Source organism: Malaclemys terrapin, chromosome 1 (genome assembly GCF_027887155.1).
Source record: "Malaclemys terrapin pileata isolate rMalTer1 chromosome 1, rMalTer1.hap1, whole genome shotgun sequence".
Lineage (NCBI taxonomy): Eukaryota > Metazoa > Chordata > Testudines > Emydidae > Malaclemys > Malaclemys terrapin.
Genome location: NC_071505.1, coordinates 14,640,844 through 14,665,874, shown reverse-complemented (window position 1 = coordinate 14,665,874; position 25,031 = coordinate 14,640,844). Strand labels below are relative to the sequence as shown.

Below are 25,031 nucleotides of genomic sequence, written 5' to 3'. Positions count from 1 at the left end.
ATTCAGCAAGTCTAATCATTTAGCCTGTTTCACTGCCTAAGTTCATATGAATAATTTAGCAGTTCAGGAATGCTATGAATGGACTGGATTAAAAGCAGGATGTTTTATTCAACTACCTTTTATTTACAACAGTTCATCTAGGAGGAGGCCAAAATGCTTTACAGATTAAGGTGGGATGAATTTTGCCCCTAATTAGGTACAACTCTCACTCAAAATCAACAGAAATTGCCCAGGCTAAAGTTGCCCGTATTATCTACATCTCTATGCAATAATTCACCCTATTACCAAACTAAAGCCTGCTCTTGCAAAAACTACCACAGTATTTTACACTAACATTACAAAATAGCTTTTAGGAGGGAAAGTGAAGTGTAACTTTTCCCCAACTGAAAACAGATCAGTCTTTAGATCAGATTGTAATTACCTATACCACAATTTGCCCAGAAGCCCAAGGTCTCATAATGGAGATATCCCATCTCCTAGAACTGAAAGGGACCTTGATAGGTCATTGAGTCCAGCCCCCTGCCTTCACTAGCAGGACCAAGTACTGATTTTGCCCCAGATCCCTAAGTGGCCCCCTCAAGGATTGAACTCACAACCCTGGGTTTAGCAGGCTAATGCTCAAACCACTGAGCTAACCCTCCCCTCTTATTGCTGGGCATCTTTATACAATGAGAAAATAGGGGACACAATCCCATTAACTAGCATCCAGGCCTTGGAGTCATCATACAAGAAGGCTGAGACCATCAAATCCAAACTGGATGGAGAGTCTAAAATGAAGTCCTTACTAAGAACAGTTAAATGTCTATCCTTGAGCTAAGGGAAAAAGCAAAGCCAACATATATCCCCTGCATAATGAATAATGATGAAGAAGCCCCTGGGCTCATAAGTGACTTCTGTTTACTTTGGCCAAAGCATTTTCCATCAGCCTCACTGGGATTGGCACTAAAATATCAATGTGTGAATTTGCATACTGGTGATAGAAGCAAACCCTCCGTTGGATTATTAAACCCTCTTGATATACTGTCCTCTCACTTACCAAGGCATGGCACCATTTTAAAATACAATAGGACAAGACTAAAATTAAATAGCCAAACTTGACAGAGAAGCATTACTAGAAAAGAAATACGGAGGTGTCCAACACAGGAGTGAACTGAGAAAAATCCAATCACAGGAAAAAGCTAGAAAAACTACTCTACATGAAGCATCTGGTTTGCTGTAAAATAAGAGAATAGTGCAGGTTTTCACTGAATTGCATTATTGTTCAATTTCTTCTCCAATAGGATCCAGTTGTTTACATTTATTTACATCTCCTCTATGAACTTTTCAACCATACTGCCAGGTCCATAGAATTTTTCATTTGAGTACTCTTGATGCTCCATGACTAAAATATGTCTCACCCAAGTCCACTCAGGCTTGGCAAAAAAGAGATTTTTGTAATTTAATTTGAAAAAGTGTTTCAAGTAAAGTGTTTCAAGTTACGGCACACTTCAGTGAAAAGAGGCCACAAATCCTTTTATAATGAGATAAGGCACTAAGACTAGTCCAATTCAAAGGTGTAATGATGCATTAATGCTGATAAGAGCTGCATCACAGCACCATCATAGCCCAATGTGTTTTGGCAACCTAGGTCCCAACCCTTGATTGGAACTTCTGGTGCTATTTTAATACAAATTATACAACAATGCATTTGTGTGCTACAGCAATACATAAAGGCAAGACATACATAACATTTCATTCACACACAGTACAACTGGGTGGTTTACAGAAGTAACTCCCTGCTCTCCATGTGTCAGTATATAATGCCTGCATCTGTAACTTTCACTCTATGCATCCGAAGAAGTGAGGTTTTAACTCACGAAAGCTTATGCCCAAATAAATCTGTTAGTCTTTAAGGTGCCACCAGACTCCTTGTTGTTTTAGAATAAAGAATGTGGCCTGCATGAGGAGTTTACAAGCTAGTATTACACACACAACGCAGTGTTGTCTTCCCGAGACTACCGATAGCTTGTGTCTCTGCAGCTAATTAAAATTTTGTCAAACAGCAGCAATGTCAAATTAACAAGGATCACATCAGTTTCACTGGTGCGCTTTAGAAACCACACCACAATTTTTGTTTTCCCAATGTGAACCCTAGGAAGACCTTGGAAATAGAGTGTAGGTAGGGAGTAGAGAAGGAGAGACTTATTTGCTCATTTCCACTCCCACACTGCAGAAGACTGAAGGGTAGAATAGCAGAAACTTGACCAGTAGGATCTGTGTGGGGGAGATGATCTTCCAACAATTTCAGAGGCGTGAAGCTTCATATTTATAAAAAAAGATAAAATATGTACTAGCTGGATGCTCATACTAAAGATTGACTCTGCCTGGGGCCTTTAAGGACAACATCCTAGTAGAAATCCCAGCATCCTACCTCTCCCTAGCAGCTGCGCTTCTCATGAAGGCACAAGCCCTGGACTCTGCTAGTGGAGCTACTCCCACCCTTGCATTTCCTACCTCTAGCTAGTAGATTTAGTCCTCCTGCTAGTAATTACTGGGTACATTTTCCCAAGACTTATAAATAAACAAGTAGCAGCAAATTTTAAGTGGCCAAAATTTCCAAGGATCACACATAAATTGCACCTGCAAGATCTGCACACCCGATGGGCAACAATGCACGCGCTTAGTAGGCTTGGCAGCCTCCTTCCCTCATCTCTGGGGAACTGTCACTAAGAGGATCTTGTTGGGAAAACTATGGAAGCTTCCAGACCCATGTCTCACTCCCCAAAGCAGCCAGCGCCTGCTACAACAGAAGGCACCACACGGGTTAAGTCAGGGTCTTCCAACTCTTTATGGATGGAGAGGAACCTGCCTGAGGCATGTGGCTAAGCAGTCTCCCATCCCCTCTGAACAGCAGGAGCTAGAGCAGCTGTCAAAGAGTTGTCACAACCTCCAGAAATCTTCACTTGACACTGAAAACTTGGGCTCTGGATAGGTTTTTCCCCATTCCCTGTATTGTTACTGGCTTTTGGTCCTATCTACTGAACTTCTCACCTGCTCCAGCTCATTCCCCATGTCCAGTGGTTCCCATACTGGGATTCACGAACTCCTGGGGGTTTGCAGAACGTTACAGGAGTGCGCCAGAAAAATTTCACTAATGGCGGACAGAGGACCCTGGGCATTGGAGACAGCAGGTGGGACCTGGTTGCAGGGCAGACACCCCGAGTCCCAGGGAGAGCGGGGCCAGGCAATTGGGGCTGGCAGCCTGAGTCCCGGCGGTCAGCGGGGGAGCTGGCAGCCCGAACCCCAGCGCTCCGCATGGGGCTGGCAGCCCGAGCCCCAGGGAGAGCGGGGCCGGGCAGTTGGGGCTGGCAGCCCGAGCCCTGCCCCCATCAGCCCAAACCCCAGCCTGAGCCCCAGGAAATTTAAACTTAAATCCCTGAAAATATTCATTTTTAGGAGGGGGTTCACAAGATTTCACAATTTAGTGAAAGGGGTTCGCGGGCTGTTAAAGTTTGGGAACCACTGCCCTAGTCCAACCTCCCTCCCTTCCTCCTCAGTTCAACCTCATTTCCATAGAGTTCTCCTCTCCCTCTGCCATTTCCTCTGTTACTCTCACAATTCCATCCTATCTCCCACCTCAATTCCAATGAGTAATCCCTCCCATCAAAACAAAGACACTAAAATTTTAGCTATCACCACCCTGATCAGTTTGCATATATGCTATCACCTTTTCCTCCACCCTTTATCTTTTTAGCCTTTAAGAGTATACGTGCTTCTGAGCAAGGACCATGTCCCATGTTCTTGGCTGGAAGTTGAAGCTAGACAGATTCAAGTTAGAAATAAGGAGCATATTCTTAACAGTGATGGTAATTAACCATTGGAACAACTTACCACGGGTTCCGGTGGATTCTCCATCACACAAAATCTAAATGAAGATTGGATTTTTTTTCCAGACAATAGGCTCTAATAGTCTAATTCAATGACAGCTATTGGACTTGAACCAGGATTTTAACTGAGGGACATGTTATGCAGGAGGTGAGACTAAATTATCACAATGGTGCCTTCTGGTCTTAAGAAGCTTCAAATCTATGACTTTCAGTGTTTGGACAATGCCTAGCAAGTTATGGGCATTACCATAACATAAAAATACAATTCCCTGTTTTGCCTACACAATTGTGAGTTGTGTGTTTGCAATGACTGCTGATATTGCACAAAACTTAATACTCCATCCATGGAAAAGTCTGGCCCTAAATTTTCCAGGATAGGGCACTGCACATGGACATTATAACTTCCAGAGCTGCTTTGACTTAATTACTGGACTGAAACCGTCGTTAAGCTCCACAATAAGTAAGCAGCCAACAACTATTGGATAAAGCTTCCTCCCAAATATATAAAACTGGAGGTTTAGTTTAGTTATGGAAGGCTTTTCTCCCCCGCCCCCTGCTGATCTTGATTTTCAAAGAAGTACTTTTTAAGCTAGACAATTAAATAGAATTTCCAAGATGATTCTTAGCAGGGCACCAGCAACTGGAGTTAAACACTAATTAAGCTTCAAGTAAAAATTGAAAAAAAGAATGGTCTCTTCATTAAACACAACACTTTCATTGCAAAGAAATACATTTAGGATGAGTCATAAGTTTTAGAGGTCTGGAGGTCACAGATGCTAAATGGTCTTACCCAACTGACTGTCCCCTCCTAATTAGAAGATTGAAAAGAAAAAAAAAAAAAAAAAACCCACCTAATCCCATTGTATTCTTATAATTTTATCTCTGACCACAGAAAGACACAGTTCCAGGCAATAGCATTTGTCCAAATGCAACAAAAGGAACTGGGATCAAGGAGCTCCAGAAAAAAAGGAGAGGTGACACAGCAGCAGAGGTCTCAGTTTCCTCCCAGCAAGAAATACTGAACTCAAAAGTATTAGAAGTTGTAAATGAAGTGACTGAAAGTGATGCTGGACCAGTGAAGACAAGTAATAATAAAAACCCCTAGCAACAAAGAACTGAGAGAGAAAAATCTTGATTAAAATGTGATTCAACTCTGACAATAGTGCATTTAGTCCACAAAGGCATTCTCTGTATGTAGTCAGGGTCAGAACCCATTACTTTAATAAATAAATAAATAAATAATATTTTACTGCTTTTTACCCATTAACACTGCAGAATCAGCACAGCTAAGAATGAGAGTAAGACAGAGTCTATTTCCTTCTTATCTGATTGGAACTTATTAAACGATTTCATTACACCTGTATAGCAGAGAGGTGGGTTGCCCTGGGATTGCTGAGGGGATAATTTGGCGTACAGAATCTTTTTTCTCATGCATCATCACTAGAAACAAAATCTGGTTTCACTCTCATCCTGGAATCCAAATTTGTGCAGAGCTGGCAGTTAGAAAACAAAAAAGAATTTTTTTAGTTGTTTATGGAAGTCACTGAGAGACAATGAATCAAACTCCACGATGCCTTTTAGTTACTTTTCAGAGAAGATCTATTTATAGAACTATTACTTTAGATTTGATCAGATTAATAAAACTGTCTGTCTGAACTATACTTACGGCTGAGTGAAGTCACGAGTAATGAAGTCTGAACTCTTGAAGAGGAGGAAGATGTCACTGAGGGTTTTACATTTCAGAGAACTATTCATTGCTATCCAATAGGCATCCTAAACAAGAAGGAATTATATCATTTGAAATGCACCTTTACGTGACTTATCAATAGCTGACATACAACTACAGTAACTCCTCACTTAAAGTCGTCCCAGTTAACGTTGTTTCGTTGTTACGTTGCTGATCAATTAGGGAACATGCTCATTTAAAGTTGTGCAATGCTCCCTTCTAACGTCGTTTGGCAGCCGCCTGCTTTGTCCACGGCTTGCAGGAAGAGCAGCCCGTTGCAGCTAGCTGGTGGGGGCTTGGAACCAGGGAGGACCAGCAGCCCCCCTATCAGCGCCCCCTATCAGCTCCCTGCTCCCCTAAGTTCCCTGTGCAGCAGCTGCCCAGCAGGCTATCAATTGCCCGCAGTTCAGCTGTCCCTCTCCCCACTGCCATGTGCTGCTCCTGCCCTCTGCCTTGGAGCTGCTCCCTGAGACTTCTGCTTGCTGTGCGGGGGGGGGGGGGGGGGGGGAGGGAGGAAGAGGGGGGCTAATGTCAAGTTGTCCCCCTCCTCCCTGCACCCCGCTTACCCCATCTTCCATAGAGCAGGGGCAACACAGGACAAGGCTCAGGACAGAGAGAGCTTGCTGGCAGCAGCTGCGGTCTCAGCAAACTGATCTAATTAACAAGGCAGTATACTTAAGAGTAGGGTCAGCGTACTTAAAGGGGAAATGCACATCTCTCTCTCTCAAACACACACACACACACAGTGTGTCTGTCTGCGATATTGTCTCCCCTCCCTCCATTCCTACTGCCTTGTAGAGTGAGAGAGTTAACTCTTGAGGACTTAGACAATTGCTAGTTCATCATTTAGCAGTAAGGCATTCCCTGGGAAATATCCCACTCTCTGACTCCTCCACCTCAACCAAACTTCACAATCATCATCACTGTGTACCAGTATTAAATTATTTGTTTAAAACTTAGTGTGTGTGTGTGTGGTATATAAAAAATATAGCCTTTTGTCTGGTGAAAAAAATTTTCCCTGGAACCTAACCCCCTCATTTACATTAATTCTTATGAGGAAATTGGATTCGCTTAACATCATTTCATTTAAAGTCGCATTTTGCAGGAACATAACTACAATGTTAAGTGAGGAGTTACTGTACTGCACACCATTTTGAAGTATGAGTTGACAAGCAGGACTACAAAGATGGACAACTGATTTTGGCAGGAGTTTCTCTTCTCATCACGAACACATGACTCAATGAAGCTATTGTTCTGTGCATGGACATATACTGAAATCAGTGCAAATCAGAATAGGAACAAGTCTTTTCTTCAGTATTACCAAGCAATTTCCTGGGTCCTTTGGGCAGAAACTCCCTTTAGGAATCTGACGGAGAACTTTGCGATATGCTAACATTAAGAGTCAAATTTTTAGACATGTTTTAAACTAAAAAGGACAGAATGAAGAACGTATTTTATATCCTGCTAACACAGTAAGTTTAAACAGGCAGCTAGGTTTTATTCTTCTTATTTTTTTTGTGGGGGGTGGGAGATGTGATGGGGAGATGGAGAGGAGGGGAGAAGATTTTTTTTTTTTTTAAAAGACTGATTTTTCTCCAAGCAAAAAATACTGAAGTATGTGAATTATGGAGAAACCACAATAATCAAAGCAGGGGCTGCTGCCTATCAGTAAAAACCTTTTTAGATTATTACATTTAAAATAACCCTTACACTATTCACCGGGATTTTAATCTCATAACACTTTGTTTTGTCAAAGAAAAGCAATTAAATTAGCTATATATCTCAGAATTGTCATGGCAAAGTAAAACTAAAGTTCTTGCTAAGCTGTATACCTTCTAGACCTTGATTCGAGACATTTTTATTTTCTCTACAAACCACTAATAAATACCTATCAAATGAAGAGAACAGCTGAATGTTTGGAAAGGACGTGCATACCGTACCTCTTCCCATATAAATTCCAGCTCATGAAACAGTACCAGGGTGATGCAATGCTGTACTACATCAGGGTGTGCAACTCGACTGCACCAAATTGTACTGCAGAAGCACTCCAATGAGAACTCTGCTACTGCACCAGCCTCCATCAATGCAGTTACTCTCCTCCCACGTCTCAGATACATCAAAGAGTTGATTACAACAAAGTCTGTTAAAACATTTAGGATGTAATCAGTGTTCTTACCCTTGGAGCACTCCAGTTGAGCTTCGGGAAGATGCTGCCCCCCAGGGAAGTGATAGCTTCTTGAACTTTAAGTGCAAACTCAGGGAATTCTGGTGCCTAAATGGAGAACAGAAGGTAATTCACATTCAATCAGGAAAAAGGTTAGCTTTAGAAATATAAGTAAGGCTGTAAATTACAGTTGGCAATAGATTCATATGCAAATCCAGTATTACCATTCAAAAACCATGAGGCAGGCTCCAAAAATCATGAGATTTTAAATAAGTTTTTGTTTTCTGATGCTTAAACCTTTGCAGTTCATGTTTTCAAGCTTTTCTCTGCAATAATGAGGGCTAGACACTTACTTGTTTTTTTTAAATGAAAACAGATTCCTGGGGCTTTAGAAAAAAAAAAAAATCATCACAAGACTGATGATAAAATCATGAGAACTAGCCACACTGCAAGTCTAACAAATAAGCAACTTTTAAAGAGACACTTGTAGGTTAAGTCAAGACTATAGATGATAATGAAATAACATTTGACAAGATTAGAATTTTTTTCATGCTGGTTTTAGACATTTCAAACAAATGGTCTTTTTTGGGGGTGAGGGAGGTTTTTAGACATTCCCCTGAAAAATTTGCAACCCAAATATTGTAGCATTATGCCAAGGTATGAAAGCTAGAAAGTGAAACAATAAACAAAACTGACTGGTCTAATTTCAGTGTTGAAACTGATACAAGTGCAAAAGTAAACAAATCAGTTAAATAACAAGATATGCATCAGATCTTAACACCTCACAAAACTAAAACTTAATTTATTAGGAATATATATGTGTGTATATTTTGCATGTGTATATTATATGTGTGTGTGTATGTGTATGTATATATACATATATACACACACATATATATAAAAAATATACGCACTTTTTAATATTTATCACTTAACATGACAACATCCCTGTAGAGAAGAGCAAATCTTAAAACATCTATATACACAATCCCAGATCCCGATCTCCCAGCTGTTCTGCATCTGAAGTTAATAGGGCTTCATGCAATGTGGCTCCTCCTGATGGGAAACAGCTTGTAGGGCTGGGGCCTTGAAGACACTCTTCAGTAATATGTGTTAACTTGCACCAAGAGAATAGACTGTGCTGGGAATCTTTGGCTTTGAAAAAGAATGTGATGCTTGTTTAAAAATAAGTGATTTACTGTATAGAAGAACACCAAAAATAGAAAAAAAAATCCTTCACGATTCTACAAGCACTACTAGTGTGGGTGGCTAGCACAGAGGAAGGAATAAATCTCTGCCCTTCAAAAGAATATCAAAGACTTGTGGACATTTGCCAAAGATTTTTCATCCTGAAGAATAAATAAATGATGTCACAGTAAGCAGTGTTTGGAAAATGCTATTTCCATCAATGTTTATATAAAATGCATCTTAAAAATTACAGCTAGGTTAAAGCTAAGATCTTTCTCCTCCCCTCACACCCCACACTGCAAATAAAATCTTACATCCACAAGAATATTTTATCCTTTTTTAGCTTCTCCCAACACGATTTCCCACCAAACCACTTAAAAAAAAATCTCCACTTAAGTGGAATGATTGAAGTTGTACTTGGCTTCATATGTTTTGAGTTTTTACTTACCGCACTGTTTAGTTTTCAAAAGGAATCACACTTGAAGTTCCTCCCTCCCAACCCTGCCCCCAAAAACCTGAACAAGCAATTTTTTGCACCATCGAGTTACTTTTCAAGGTCCCCTCCGGTGACTTTCACCGAGGAATAGCTGGCAACACTGATGCTCTGTCACTTTGTGGGCATGCAGTCCAATCAGCATGAAGGTGCTGGGAGGTGATGGGACACGCTCAGTGTAGATGGCATCTTCTGAGCATTTAGCAGCCAAAATCTAACGAGTCTCAACTGAGCATGTGCGATCTGCGATTTTCAGAGACTCAGAATGCCAAATTCAGGGAGCAAAGGCCATATTCTGGAACTAGGGCAAAACTGGTCATATTTCATGTCTCTGCTCCAATTCACGGTAATGTTAGAAATTCACAATAAAAATGATTGTACACATTTTGTTTAACATGAGCAAAACACATTAGTCCCTAACCTTGTTGTGAAAAATTGCTGAGCAGTTCCATTGTACTAGGCACCATACCAAAACAATACAAAATAAGTCCTTGCCCCAGAGAGCGCACAACCTAGGACAAAATTAGATCATCCAGAATCTTTAAAAGAAATTAGGAACTGATGGACTGAAACCAGCTTCAAAAAATCAACTTTGCAAAGAACTCATGCTGTGCTCTTTTTGCAGAACTCATGCTGTGAACTAGTCAGACACCAAAAGAAGTCTTTTAAACCCATTTTCCCTGTGCTTTTTCAATGTCAGAGCACTCACGCCGCTTTTATAACCATTAGTACAGCATCACTGCCTTAGTCATATAGTCACAGAATTTAAGGCCAGAAGAGACCACTGGATCATCTAGTCTGACCCGATGTATATCACAAGCCACCACCACCACCCACACACTAAACCCAACAACTGAAATTAGACCAAAGTACACCTCTATCCCAATATAACGCGACCCGATATAACACGAATCCAGATATAACGCGGCAAAGCAATGCTCCAGGGCGACGGGGCTGCACACTCTGGCGGATCAAAGCAAGTTTGATATAACGCGGTTTCACCTATAATGCAGTAAGATTTTTTGGCTCACGAGGACAGCGTTATATCGGGGTAGAGGTGTATTACAACCCTCAGGGGACTAAACTATTATGTGCCACACGCAGAAAAAAGAAGTGACTCAGGCACACCAGTGCCTGAGGCCCCTGAAATGGCAGGGAATTAAGTGGGAGTGGGATATATCCAGATGATTCTGGCAAGTGACCCGCAGCCACATGCTGCTGAGAAAGGCAAAACCACCCCAAGTAGAATGGCAGGCCAGTGCTGGGGAAGCTTGTGTTGGCAATGTGCCTGTGCTGCATAGTGCCTGGCCTGTGGACAGAGGACTGAATTCTATCGGGCTGTCAATCTGGCCCCTTTTACCAGCATTCAATTTGATCTTTACTGTCATTAAGTACATGTAAGATGCCTGTCTAGAGCCTTACCATTTTAATACATCCCTGCACAAATGGATTTCTTTGTGAGGTTTATGCAGCTGGCTTTTCTATGTAGTTAAATTCTCTGTCACGCATTTCTTAAGTGTTCCTAGTGGCCATGACAGCCACTGCTGCAGGGCACAAAGTAAGGTTCAGAGTGTAGATTATGAGCCAAGTAAAGAAGTTATTTTCACTGAATCTGAAAAAAATAGTTTACTTTGTACGTGTGATGGATTTTTTTTAGTAGTTTTTCTTTTAAAATACTTTGACATTTGAGAAGGCACTTTGTGTTCTACACATACACTTTGTTTAAAAGACAGACATTATTTCAACACTATAATTACTAGGGCTATCACACGATTAAAAAAGTTAATTGCACGATTAAAAAAGTTAATGACAATCACAGCACCTTGGAGCGGCTTGCTGCTGGTCACTAACAAGGCATTGAGAGAGACAGCCAGGATGGAGAGAGTTAAGGGGGCACAGGAGTCCCACAGTCCCAGGCTACACCCTGGGGGGATCCCATCACAGTTTGTCTTAGTGATTGTCTGAACAAGAAGTAGGACTGAGTGGACTTGTAGGCGCTGAAGTTTTACATTATTTTGTTTTTGAGTGCAGTTATGTAAAATAATCTACATTTGTAAATTGCACTTTCACAACAAAGAGATTGCACTACAGTACTTGTATGAGGTGAATTGAAAAATATTATTTCTTTTATCAGAGGGGTAGCCGTGTTAGTCTGTATCCACAAAAACAACAAGGAATCCGGTGGCACCTTAAGGACTAACAGATTTATTTGGGCATAAGCTTTCGTAGGTAAAAACCCCACTTCTTCAGATGCATGGAGTGAAAATTACAGATACAAGCATAAATATACTGACACATGAAGAAAATAGCTACCGGCTATTTGGACTCTCTTCCTTCAGACCCTACGCTACCAGCACTCCCAACTATCTTTGAGACACCACCGACTTCTCGTGGAAACTACAATGCATTGATGAGCTTCCTGAAAACACCATCCTGGCCACCATGGATGTAGAAGCTTTTTACACCAATATTCCACATGAGGATGGACTACAAGCTCTCAGGAACAGTATCCCTGATGAGGCCACCGCACACCTGGTGCTGAGCTCTGTGACTTTGTCCTCACCCACAACCATTTCAGATTTGGGGACAACTTATACCTTCAAGTCAGCGGCACTGCTATGAGTACCTGCATGGCCCCACAGCATGCCAACATTTTTATGGCTAACTTGGAACAACACTTCCTCAGCTCTCGTCCCTAGCGCCCCTCCTCTACTTGTGCTACACTGATGACATCTTCATCATATGGACCCACGGGAAGGAGGCCCTTGAAGAATTCCACCTGGACTTCAACAATTTCCACCCCACCATCAACCTCAGCCTGGACCAGTCCACACAAGAGATCCACTTCCTGGACACTACAGTGAAAATAAGTGATGGTCACATAAACACCACCCTATACTGGAAACCTACTGACTGCTATACTTACCTACATGCCTCCAGTTTCCATCCAAGACGCATCACACGATCCATTGTCTACAGCCAAGCCCTAAGATACAACTGCATTTGCTCCAATCCCTCAGACAGAGACAGACACCTACAAGATCTTTATCAAGCATTTTTAAAACTACACTACCCACCTGGGGAAGTGAGGAAACAGATTGACAGAGCGAGACCCAGAAGTCACCTACTACAGGACAGGCCCAGCCCAACAAGGAAAATAACAGAACACCACTGGCCATCACGTATAGCCCCCAGCTAAAACCTCTCCAGCACATCATCAACGATCTACAACCTATCCTGGAAAACGATCCCTCACTCTCATAGACCTTGGGAGGCAGGCCAGTCCTCGCTTACACACAGCCCCCCAACCTGAAGCAAATACTGACCAGGAACTACACACCACACCACAGAATCACTAACCCAGGAACCAATCCCTGTAACAAACCCCGTTGCCTACTCTGTCCCCATATCTACTCTAGCAACACCATCAGAGGACCCAATCACATCAGCCACACCATCAGGAGCTCATTCAACTGCACATCTACTAATGTGATATATGCCATCATGTGCCAGCAATGCCCCTCTGCCATGTACATTGGCCAAACCAGACAGTCTCTACGTAAAAGAATAAATGGACACAAATCAGACATCAGGAATGGTAACATACAAAAGCCAGTAGGAGAACACTTCAATCCCCCTGCACATTCAATAACAGATTTAAAAATAGCCACTCTTCAACAACAACAAAACTTCAAAAACAGACTTCAAAGAGAAACTGCAGAGCTACAATTCATTTGCAAATTTAACACCATTAATTTGGGATTGAATAGGGACTGGGAGTGGCTGGCTCACTACAAAAGCAATTTTCCCTCTCTTGGTATTGACACCTCATCAATTATTGGGAGTGGACCACATCCACCCTGACTGAATTGGCCTCGTCAACACTGGTTCTCCACTTGTAAGGTAACTCCCTTCTCTTCCTGTGCCAGTATATTTATGCTTGTATCTGTAATTTTTACTCCACGCATCTGAAGAAGTGGGTTTTTTACCCACGAAAGCTTATGCCCAAATAAATCTGTTAGTCTTTAAGGTGCCACCAAACTCCTCATTATTTCTTTTGTTTATCATTTTTACAGTGCAAATATTTGTAATAAAAAATAATATACACTGATTTCAATTACAACACAGAATACAATATATATGAAAAAGTAGAAAAATATCCAAAATATTTAATACATTTCAGTTGGTATTCTATTGTTTAACAGTGCGATTAAAACTGTAATTAGTCGCAATTAATTTTTTAAGTTAATCGTGCAAGTTAACTGCGATTAATCGACAGCCCTAGTAATTACATCAGAAAGACATATTTTAAAAGAGCATATAAAAATCAGTGATTGGTTCAAGACAAATAAATCTCCTAAAACATCATGAGGGGCAGAGAGGAAAAACAAAAGTATACACATTGGAGGTAAAATCCTGTTCCCACTGAGTTCAATGGAGAATTGCCATTGACTTCAACTGGGCCAGGATTTTACTCACTAAGTTTTCATATAACTCGGATCTTGAACATCCTTAATAAATGTATAAAGATTAATCAGTTTTACTTTAAGTAGCATAAAGAATCATAGTTATACAATCAAAACATCTTAATACTGAAACAGAAAAAGCAACATCCAAACCATTAACCCTGCTTCCTCCTATCTCCAGCCTAGGGAAGCTTGCCATTTCTCAAAAACCAGAACACATATAGCTCTTGACCTTTATATAATATAAGCTTTTCTACAAATATTAATCCTCTAATTTATTCTGATGGAGCCTCTTGTAACTGTAACCCAAATAGAGCAACCAAGGTGATGAACTCCAATCCAAAGCCTGGACATGATGCTTAGCTGGTCTAAGCTGGCATAGCTTCAGTGAAGTCAGTGGAGTTACACCAACTTGGATACAGCACTTTTTGAATGTACTTTCTTTGATTGTAAAGTGTTATGTTTTGTTTACAGTGCTGTGCAAATAATGTCTGGCTGTTGAATCAGATCTCATAATTAGAAAGGTAAAATGCAACGAACACCACACAAAATCCCTGGTCTGAACAATTTACAATCTAAGGCACCAATTTGAAAAAGACACAGGTGTGTAAGTAGCTCCACTGAAATCAACAGACACTACTCACAAGTGTAAAGTTAAACACAGGTGTAAGTCTCTATAGATTTAAAATGCAAAGCTGTAAACTCTAAGTAAACATATAAGCTACTGAAAGTCCAGGACACGTGTTTGTACAGTGCTTAGTACAATTACTCTTGGGGGGAATTCTGCGCCACTGTGTGCACACATTTCATGTGCCATGCATATTTTTAATCATTATTATTATTTTACAGAAAATAGCTTCTGCTGAAAAGTTGCTGCCCACCAGAGGGCGCTATGGCGCTAGAATACAGCAGCCGCTCCTGGCAAGTCCCAGCTATGATAGGGAAGAGAAAGAGCCTGCGTTCTTCACAGTGCCTGTTGGACCAGGTCAGGAGACAGGAGATATGGGGAGTCAGACAGTGTGGGGCTGCTGGGGGGTCAGACAGGGGCTCATAAGGGCTAGTGGGGGAGGACAGATTGGGGCAGGGGCTGAATGGGAGTGGAGGCGCAGGGCCACAGGGAGGAGGTAGATGCAGAGCCACACGGGCAGAGCGGGTGCAGAGCTACAGAGGGAAGGCTCAGTGAGGGCACAGAGACATGGGGACAGGGGGTGCAGGGGCACGTGGGCAGAGGGGGTGCAGAGCTATAGGAGGAAGGGGGATGGCTATGTGGGGGCACAGACACATGGGGACAGGGGGTTCAGGTACACATGTATATGAGGGGAGGGGACTGGCTGAGGGGGTGCCTGGGACACATGGGCAGAGGGGAGGGGTTGCAGAGCTACAGGGGGAACGGGACTGGCTGAGTGGGGGCACAGAGACACATGGGTACGGGGGTGCACGGACACATGGGGACAGGGGGAGAGAGTGTCTGAGTGGGGGTGGAGGTATACATGGGAGTGCAGGGTCACATGGGGACAGGAGCAGATGTGCCTGACTGAATGGGAGGGGCTAGGGGTCAGCCAGGATCTGCCTGGGGGATGCTCCCTAATAATCCCTCCCACCACCACGTCCAGAAAAACCTGTTCCATACTTTTCCTACCCATACCCAACAAACCTTCAAGGTCATACCCTGGCTCCTTCTCAGCAATTACTTCCCTCTCCCTCAGCTCCTCCGATACCCCTGACTCCCCCAAGCCTTTGCACTGCTTCTGAGAGGTGCGGAAAATACGGTTCTGTACTGTACTTTAAATGAATTATTACTCAAAGTTCTGTATTAATATCCCTAGTAAGGACTCTATTTGTCAAAAAACATTTCCTGAATCTTTTTTGTTGTCTATATTGTTAGAGACATACTTTCTGACAGGTACTGATATAATGCGACCCGATATAACACGAATTCAGATATAACGCAGTAAAGCAGTGCTCCGGGGGGGAGAGAGGAAGGCGGCTGCGCACTCCGGCAGATCAAAGCAAGTTTGATATAACGCGGTTTCACCTATAACGCAGTAAGATTTTTTGGCTCCCGAGGACAGCGTTATATCAGGGTAGAGGTGTATTTAGAAATAAGTTACCAAAATAATTGAAACTGGTGTCAAATAACACAACATAATCACAAATAAAATATGCAGAATTTTAAAATATTGTGTGCAGAATTTTTAATTTTTTGGCGCCGAATCCCCCAGGAGTAAACAATGGAGCCACCAAACTGATCAAAACACTTTGGCTCTACCACATTAATAAGATGGATGGGCATGGCACAGATGATAGGCAAAAAGGGGTGCAACTACATTAATATTTGTGGAATTAATGGACTTTTCAGAAGTGATTTGGAAGAGGAGAGGGAGGGGGCTTGGTTCACGGTAGTCAGGATCCTGTTTCAAGAGCAGGGGGCTGCACAAAAAGGATGCAAAGACAGGAGAAGGAAAAATGACAATTTGAGCAGATCGTAGGAAAGGGACATAGGAGGAAATAATGGCAAAGGTGTAGGAGAGTGGAGTTGCGGAGAGCTCTGAAAGCAGAAAGCTACAGGGCCTTCATCTCTTCTGCCTAAGGTTTGATTATGTAATTGGGGAGACATGTTGGAAGTGGCAAGAATGAAAGATGGCTATATTTAGTGCTGAACTTCTGTTCATTTCCTATAGCCTGGTGAGAGTCAGATCCTTAAACACTGGCCCATTTTTATTTTTGATTATCCACAAAGGAAGCAATAACAACTTGATTTTCATATTACAATTTAAATAAGATTCCGGTCACTGGTGTGTTTTGGACAAAAAGTGAGATTCCACCAAGTTCTATAATGAGAAACATCCACCCTGCTACAAATCTGGAATGGCCTGATACATGTTAATTGTAACAATGGGTAAATTTAACCTTCTGAAAATGAGCTTAATTCCCAGGTTACAGAAAGAATAATGTGAACAAAATCCCATTTTTTTAGGTACATAAAGCATCCTTACCGTAAGTGTTGTGGTATTCTCATCATCTGACCACTAAATGAAAGAGGAATAGAACAATTTTTAATGGTTTCTTGGATGTCCTAGCATATTTATTATTTATGTAACACCATAAATCTACATAACATTGTACAATAGGTAAAACATGCCAAACAAATCCAGTTTCTGTCCTGGAGATCTTGTATCATAAAGACGAGAGTGGGTACAGCACCCAACATATAGAGAGGTGCAGTTTTTGTAGACAGAACACTTCACATAAATGAAGATAGCAAATAAGAGCTTGTCTACACAGTGCATTAGCATGCAGTAAGCCAGAGTGTGAATTTACAGCGCACCAGTATGCTGCACACTAACCTGATGTGTAGGTCCTGCTACAGTGCAGTGAAAGTCCCAGAGCATGCTGGGTTTCTGAGCCACCCCCCAGAAATTTCACTGCGGTGTAACAGAATCGACACAGTGAGTTAGTGTGCAGCAGGCTGTCATGCTGTAGAGTCATACCCCGGCTTGCCACACACTAACTCACTGTGTAGACAAGACCTAATAAAAATAATGGTCTAAAGGAAAAAGGGAGAGGCAGAACAGTTCAGGAAGTATGGGGCTATGAAAAGCCATGCACAGCACAAAACCTTGGGTTTAGCATCAGTATTACCGTCCTTAACTGTAGAAATAAGTCTTGAAGTCGTCTTTGCAAATTACAACCAGAACATGACAGAGAAGCAAGCCAAGGAGATGTGCAGAGTAAAGCTTGGCACAGCTCTGTCCCTGCCAAAATCTTGTCCCAATTCCCACCACTTCTCAGTTCTAGACCAATGGTTAGCTAACTTCGCTTCAATTCTTTTTCTCCTCAAGAGCTTACATTGTTTTTCCCAGGGTGCCTCCTTTGCCTGGAAAAAGAAGAACAGGAGTACTTGTGGCACCTTAGAGACTAACAAATTTATTAGAGCATAAGCTTTCGTGGACTACAGCCCACTTCTTCGGACTTCCTTTGCCTGGAATGTCCTCCCTGATCCTGTTTGGTACACAGCCTCTCTTTGTTCCTTCAAATGCCCCCTGTAAAACCCACTTCTTTCCACAGTCTCTCCACTGTTTCCTTCTGAGCCTAACAAAACCAATTAATAAAGAAACTAATAAGATATGTCCTTGTGAGAAACAAATATAATAGCAATATTTTATGCAAACTTTCCTCCCTCCCTGAAGTCAGGATGTATCTAACCCAGGGATCGGCAACCTCTGGCATGAGGCCTATGAGGGAAATCCGCGGGCGGGCCAGGACGATTTGTAATACTGGCAGTGTCCGCAGGTTCGGCTAATCGCAGCTCCTACCGCGGCCAGCGGGAGCTGCGATCGGCCAAACCAGCGGACGCTGCAGGTTAACAAACCCTCCCGGCCCGCCAGCGGATTTCCCTCACGGACCGTGTGCCAAAGGTTGCCAATCCCTGATCTAAACTAAGTTTTAAGTTCCTCACAGCAGGGACCATGTTTTTATTATTCTGTAAAGTGCTATGCCTCCCTATAGATCTCTACAGATGTGGTAAGTATTGATACATTTACTTTGTAAGAGACTTCACACAAGTTTTATTACATTTTGTACCAACCTGTATTTCCTCTGCCTGATCATCATCACTGTCTTCCTGAGAACATGTTGGGGGATCATCCCTGAAACAAAAGTTAGAGAGGGGAAAAAAAAAAGCTCTTAGAAATCTTGAGTATCGAGAGTTTGATTTTGACAGAACACTTTGGACTTCCACCATAACTGCCAGCTAAAGATCTCAAAGTGCTTTTATAAGTGGATGAATTAAGTCTCACAATACACTGTGATGCAGTTACAGTGAGTCAGTGGCAAAGCCAAGAATAGAAGACAGATCTCCCAAGTCCAGTGCCCTCGTCACAAAATCATTCTGCTTTTTTGTCAGCATATCACTTTCACTTCTGAAACCATTCAAACTCATTGAATATTTTGTGACTCATTTTATTCAGATTTTTATACCACACCCATCAACATGGTAAGTGCCTCCCAGCAGTGCATTAAATGAGGTAACTAGAAAACCACAGGATTGATGCTGCTCCTCTCCCCGGGGGAAAACTGGGAGCTTTTAACTTTGCTTGTGTGTTTTTGTAGGCAAGATCAAAGAGGAAGGCCTTGCACATGGAGGAGAAGTTGAGGTTTTTAATGGTTCTTAGATATTATTGGAATTGATTCCACAGTCTCAGACCACCGCTTGAGAAAGTTCTGTCCCCTTACAAACAAGCTGGACTGTTGGTGCTTCGTTGTGCCAAGTGAGTGGAGTGGTTGACCACAATCTTCATCTTAGAGCTTTAGGTGATTTCTTAGGTTCCTTGGCCCATATCACTGAGCACCTCAAGGGAAAGGACCGAGTCCAGGACTATGAGTCCATATTCTGTGGGAAGTCAGTGTAGCAAGCAGGACAGGTTTGATGTTTGCCATGCTGCTAATGAGACAGTGTTACTGGAGAGCAAAAACTGCAAGCAGCTAAGGCCTGGTCTATACCTAAAACTTAGGTCTATCTCGCTATGTTGACTCAGGTGTGTGATTTTTCACCCCCAGAGAGATGTAGTTAAGCCGACTTAAGCCCTGGTATAGACACCATTATGTCAACGGAAGAATTCTTCTGTTGGCCTAGTCACCACCTCTCAAAGGGGTGGATTTACTACAGCGACAGAAAAACCCCTTCCATTGCTGTAGCAAGTATCTACATTGTAGCTGTGCCACTGTAGCACCTGTAGTATAGACAGAGTTTCTGCTGTTCATCAAAGTCATTGACAAAGATACTATGGAGCAAACTACAATTCAGCTCTGCAGATCTAAGATTCAGATACTGATTCATCCAGGTTTAAAAGCAAAACTAATCGTGATTGAGAGAAGATGATGTCTAAAACATGTGTGTTTGCTTTCTAGAAAATTCACCTTCCAGAAAGACTGGACTTTATACAGGATTGTATGTTTAAAGACACTTAAAAATCAAATTATGCAGCAGTATATGACAACCTCTCCACTGAACACAGTAGATGCTGCTCATGTCCAGCTACTGCATAATCAGACCTTGAGTCTTAGATTTTCAGAAACTTGGCCATAAATTGAATAATAGCTGCTAAGTTGATTTACATAATGATGCAGGATCAGAGGGAAGATGCAGGCCCCTCCTAGCCATAAAAGTTTGATGATAACTCTAATTTCCTATACATATCCTTTAGAAAACCTTTCAAAATTGGGGGAAAAAAATAATATGGTTTCGTCTTTTTAAAATATTTTAATTCACATTCCCTCACTGTGACTTTACTCCTGGGGAAATTCTGCAAAATTCTACATATTTTATTTGTCAAAATAACACAATATCATCACACCAGTTACAATTATTTTGGCAATTTATTTCAAAATACCTGTCAGCAAGTATGTCTGTAACAATACAGACAACAACAAAAATTGAGGAAACATTTTTTGACAAAGATTCCTTACTAGTCTTATTAATACAGAACTCTTGAGTAATAATTCATTTAAACTACAATCACAGGGGCCCGCTTCCTCATTTCCTGGGGGGTGATCAACCCCCGCTCTGCCCCAGGCCACACCCCCACTCCACCCCTTCCCCCAAGGCCCCACCCCTCCCCGCCTCTTCCTGCCCCTGAACATGCCCTGCCCTCGCTCCACCCCCTCCCCCCAGCGCCACCCAAACACCGCTGAACAAATGATCTGCGGAGGGCAGGAGGCACTGGGAGGGAGGGGGAGGAGCCGATTGACATGGACACTAGCGGGCAGGAGGCACTGGTGGGGAGAAGGAGGAAGAGCTGATCGGCGGGCCCCTATGGGTGCTGAGCACCCACTATTTTTTTTCTGCGGGTGCTCCAACGCCAGAGCACCCACGGAGTCGGCGCCTATGACGACAATACAGAAACGTATTTCTCAGACCCCTCAGAAGCAGTGCAAAGATTTGTGGGAGTCAGGAGTAACGGAAGAACTGAAGGAGAGGGAAACAATTTCTGGGAAGGAGCCTGGGAGTGAACCTGTGGGGTTGTTGGGTCTGGGTGAAAGGAATGTGAAACAGTGTTTTTTTGGCGGGGAAGGGGGATTGTTAGAGAGCCTCCTCCATGCAGAATTTGGCTGAACCCTAGCCTCTCCCATTCAGTCAGGCACATCTCCCCTGTCCCCATGTGTCCCATACCCCTGCCTCTGTCCTCGTGTGGCCCTGCACTCCCCTGCTCTCCATTCCCATGTGGCCCTACATCCCTATTCCCATTCAGCCCCTGCCCCAGTTTGTCCCCCACCACTAGCCCTTCTGAACTCCAGTCTATGTGATCCCCCAGCAGCCCTGTGTGCCCACCCATATCCCATGCCTTCTAACTTGGCCCTGCAGGCTGGGCACTGTGAGCAATGCAGCCAGCTGCTGTTTGCTACTGCTGGTGAGCTAGCTGCTCTCTGTTCTGGTGCCTCAGCAGCCCCTGGTGGGCATAACTGCAGTGCCTCTGGTGGAATGTATTTTTCGCAGAGGAAAAAAAATCTGCGGGTGACATGAATTCTGCATATGCGCAATGGTGCAGAATTCCCCCAGTAGGATGACTTTCTAGAAATGCACCACAACTTTCTGATCTACATCTCTTAATCATTAGGTCTGCAACAAAGGCAAAGTACTAACTAGGAAATTATAGAACAAGGACTGATTTCTGAATTTGGGTATTACCAAGATTTATTCATACAATAAATCACTTTACAAAGAAGCAGCAGGGAGAGACTAACAGGAGATCAAGAAGCAAATGTACGTCTCTGCCCATTGTTTCTCTAATATATCTGCTCCATCCTACTCCACCATCAAGTAATCACCATCATGGCATTGACATAGGAGATTGTCTGGTCCATATGCACTATTAGTTCTGCTTAAAGTCAACCTTAATCATAAGGCAGCCTAAGTAGCCTTATTCTTTTGTGGACTGCCATCTCATACTAAGGGCATGGCTACACTTGCAGATGTAGAGCACTGTGAGTTAAAACAGCCCTCGGAGAGTGCAGTAGGGAAAGCACTGCTTTCTGTCCACACTGACAGCTTCAAGCGCACTGGCGTGGCCACATTTGCGGCACTTGCAGAGGCATTGGGAGCAGTGCATTATGGGCAGCTATCCCAGCATGCAAGTGACTGCAACGTGCTTTTCAAATGGGGGGGTGGGGTGGGGTAAAGTGTGACAGGGAGTGTGTTCTGTGTATGTAGGGGGGGGAGAGAGTGGGTTTTTGGGGTGCTGAGAGTGTCAGCATGCTGTCTTGTAAGTTCAGACCCCCCACCCCCGCCTCTCTCTCACTCACTCAAAGCAAACAGTAAATGTTTGCTTTTTCTCTGTGCTGATAAGCAGCCAGCTTCTCCGAAAGGGAGCTTTGAAAGGGCATTTCCGCATTCCTGCAGACGATTTCACAACAATGACAAGAGTGGCCACTTGACTTAAGGGGATAATGGGACGTTTCCAGAGGCTGATCACAGCGCAGTAACGCAACACCTCGTTCACACTGGTGCTGCGGCGCTCCAGCGGGGACACAGCAAACGTTATTCCACTCGCCCAGGTAGAGTACCAGCAGCGCTGTAGCCATGGAGTCAGAGTGCTCTACGTGCCTTGCCAGTATGGATGGGGAGTGAGCTAGGGCGCCCGGAGCTGCTTTATTGCGCTGTAACTAGCAAGTGTAGCCAAGGCCTAAGTCTCCTTACTACAACTCCTAGGCCTACCAGATCTTCTACTTAATCTGGGGGCCAGAGAGGGAACAAATTCATGGCCTGATTTCCCCTCTTCCACATGCTTCTCGCCATTTTGGGGAACTATGGCTAGCTGTATATTTAATGGATTCTCCAGTGTTCTCCTCCTTCCAGATGCAGTCATGCTATCGGATTTCATTACTTTGAATACAACATGATTGGGTTAACCTAAAGGCTTAGCTGGAAGAGCAATGACCTGCTGTGTGGAAAACTCATTCTTGTGCCTCAGGAGAGGCAACATTCCCAACTTCTGCAGGGGAGGGTATAGCACCCTTTGTTCCTCCCTATCAGGATGGAAATTAAATTAAAGCAACTGAAATCACTGATTTTAATCATGATTTAAATTAACAACCAGGAAACTTTTACTGAAATAATTGTTTTAATTGTGTTTTATATTTGTATTTTTAAGTTATTTTCCTAAAGGAAGGTTGATTCTCATTAGTTGGTAACCATTAAACTACGTCATTTGCAACTTGCCTTTACACAAATGTGTTACTTCTTTGTGCCAAACAAGAGGATACAATATCAATGCACATTTATTTATGAATAAAGGTAACTTAAGATATATAGTTGCTTATTCTTAATTTTTACATTTTTATATTAGAAAATGATAAATTATACATTTCTTATTTACTAAATGATTGATTTTTCACTTGTGATTTGAGTCAAGCTTATTTTGGACAGACATTCAAATGTAATTCAGAATGCACAAAAAAGCATTTCATTTTTGTGCTGGACATACAAGAAAAAAATAATCCAAATATGTTTTTCATTTAAAATCAACTGATTTATTAAAAAAGGAATTAGGATCTATAATTAGTGAATTTAACTGTTTCTGGTCCCCATGTCCTTCAAGATTTTAGAACTAGATAATGTCATCCTCTCAATCCTAGTTTTTATTTATAGATCAGAAGAGTTTCCTGCTTCTTCCAACTCCCAATTGGTTTCTTAATTTTGAATTAACTAGTCATTTAACTAAATTAGTTGAATAAAGTAAAATGAAGAAAATATTCTCTCTAAACTTGCAAAAGAGGCTACTGTTGTCAAAAGTTGGTTTAGCACTTCCAACTCTAGTTCCAGGTGCTTAACCAGTAACTTCCACTGGTGCAGAGGTCTGACTTTCTTTAAAAAGTAACAGCAAACAAGTACTACTTAATTTAAATGATTTTAACAGATTATATAATAAATTTAGGTCTGAATATAGGTTGGCATTTTTTCAAATTTAATTTTAAAAGGGTTTATTAAAAAAATAAACCTGTATTTAATTGATTTTCATCCACCCTATATTATCAAATATATGCAGATGAACTACGTATAGGGAGACAAAATTTAATATTTGAAAAATACTTATTTTTACCTTCCTGAAACTACCAGAGTTCCATCATCCAGCAAATAATCCTTCACATTCTGTGGCAGTGGAAGTATAGCACTGAACAAACAAAAGGCAGAAAAATTATTAGAACAATTAAGGCTAAAGAAAATAAAAAATCCCAACAACATTCCATGTCCCTTTAATTCTGTGGAAGAAACACACACAGAAACACACGGACATGAACACAGTTGTTGTGTTCTATCCCAATCTTATGCTCCCCCCCCCTCCCAAAATCAAACCAACACACAAAAACACTTTTTCTTGGGGGGGGGGGGGGCAAAGAGGAGAATAAAGAGAATAAAAGTGCACAAAGGGTTTCTTTAAATGAAACATTTGCTATGCAATTCATTTTGTAACTGTATTCCTCAACCATGAAAAAGTGTAAGCTCCATGCCCTGCCTCCACACCCTCCCCAGCCCTCAATGCTCTCCCCTACACTCTCACCGCAGCCCCCATGCACTCTTCTCATACCAGTCTCTCAATAGGTGTTCCTAACCCTCCAACTGCCAGATGCTAGAACTGGAGGACAGGGGATGGATCATTGGATACATTGCCCTGTCCTGTTCATTTCCTTTGAAACATTGGACACTAGCAACCACTGTCAGAAGACAGGATACTGGGCTAGATGGACCATTGGTCTAACCCAGAATAGCCATCCTTGTGCACATGCCCTCCCCATCCAGCCCAGCTCCTCCGTGCCCTGCCCCCACACCAGCTTCTGCATGTTCTCACCCTCAGCCCAGCTCTTCCATATCCTGCTCCCCACCAGCCCCTCCATGCCCTGCCCCCACGCCCGCTCCCCCGGCCCAGCCCCTCCAGGCCCTGCCCCCACGCCCGCTCCCCCGGCCCAGCCCCTCCAGGCCCTGCCCCCACACCCCCTCCCCCGGCCCAGCCCCTCCAGGCCCTGCCCCCACGCCCGCTCCACTCCCACCTGCGGATGGTGAGGGCCCGGAAGCGCGGGTACCACGCCGAGAACTGGCAGTGCACAACCTGCTCCTTCTTCATCGTCGCTGCTC

The 25,031-nt window shown here is 42.7% G+C and overlaps 1 protein-coding gene across 1 annotated transcript in view; it reads right to left on the bottom strand.

Annotated features, from left to right (window-relative positions):
- The window catches only part of CDC123 (cell division cycle 123), a 71,366-nt gene extending 46,335 nt beyond the window's left edge, over positions 1 to 25,031 (bottom strand). The window contains exons 1-6 of the mRNA XM_054016561.1: positions 24,947 to 25,031; positions 24,001 to 24,072; positions 18,492 to 18,552; positions 16,900 to 16,932; positions 7,769 to 7,864; positions 5,533 to 5,639 (exon numbers count right to left, since the gene is read on the bottom strand). Coding sequence (XP_053872536.1) covers positions 5,533 to 5,639; positions 7,769 to 7,864; positions 16,900 to 16,932; positions 18,492 to 18,552; positions 24,001 to 24,072; positions 24,947 to 25,020 — 443 coding nt within the window. The 5' untranslated portion in view covers positions 25,021 to 25,031. The remainder of the gene's footprint in view (positions 1 to 5,532; positions 5,640 to 7,768; positions 7,865 to 16,899; positions 16,933 to 18,491; positions 18,553 to 24,000; positions 24,073 to 24,946) is intronic.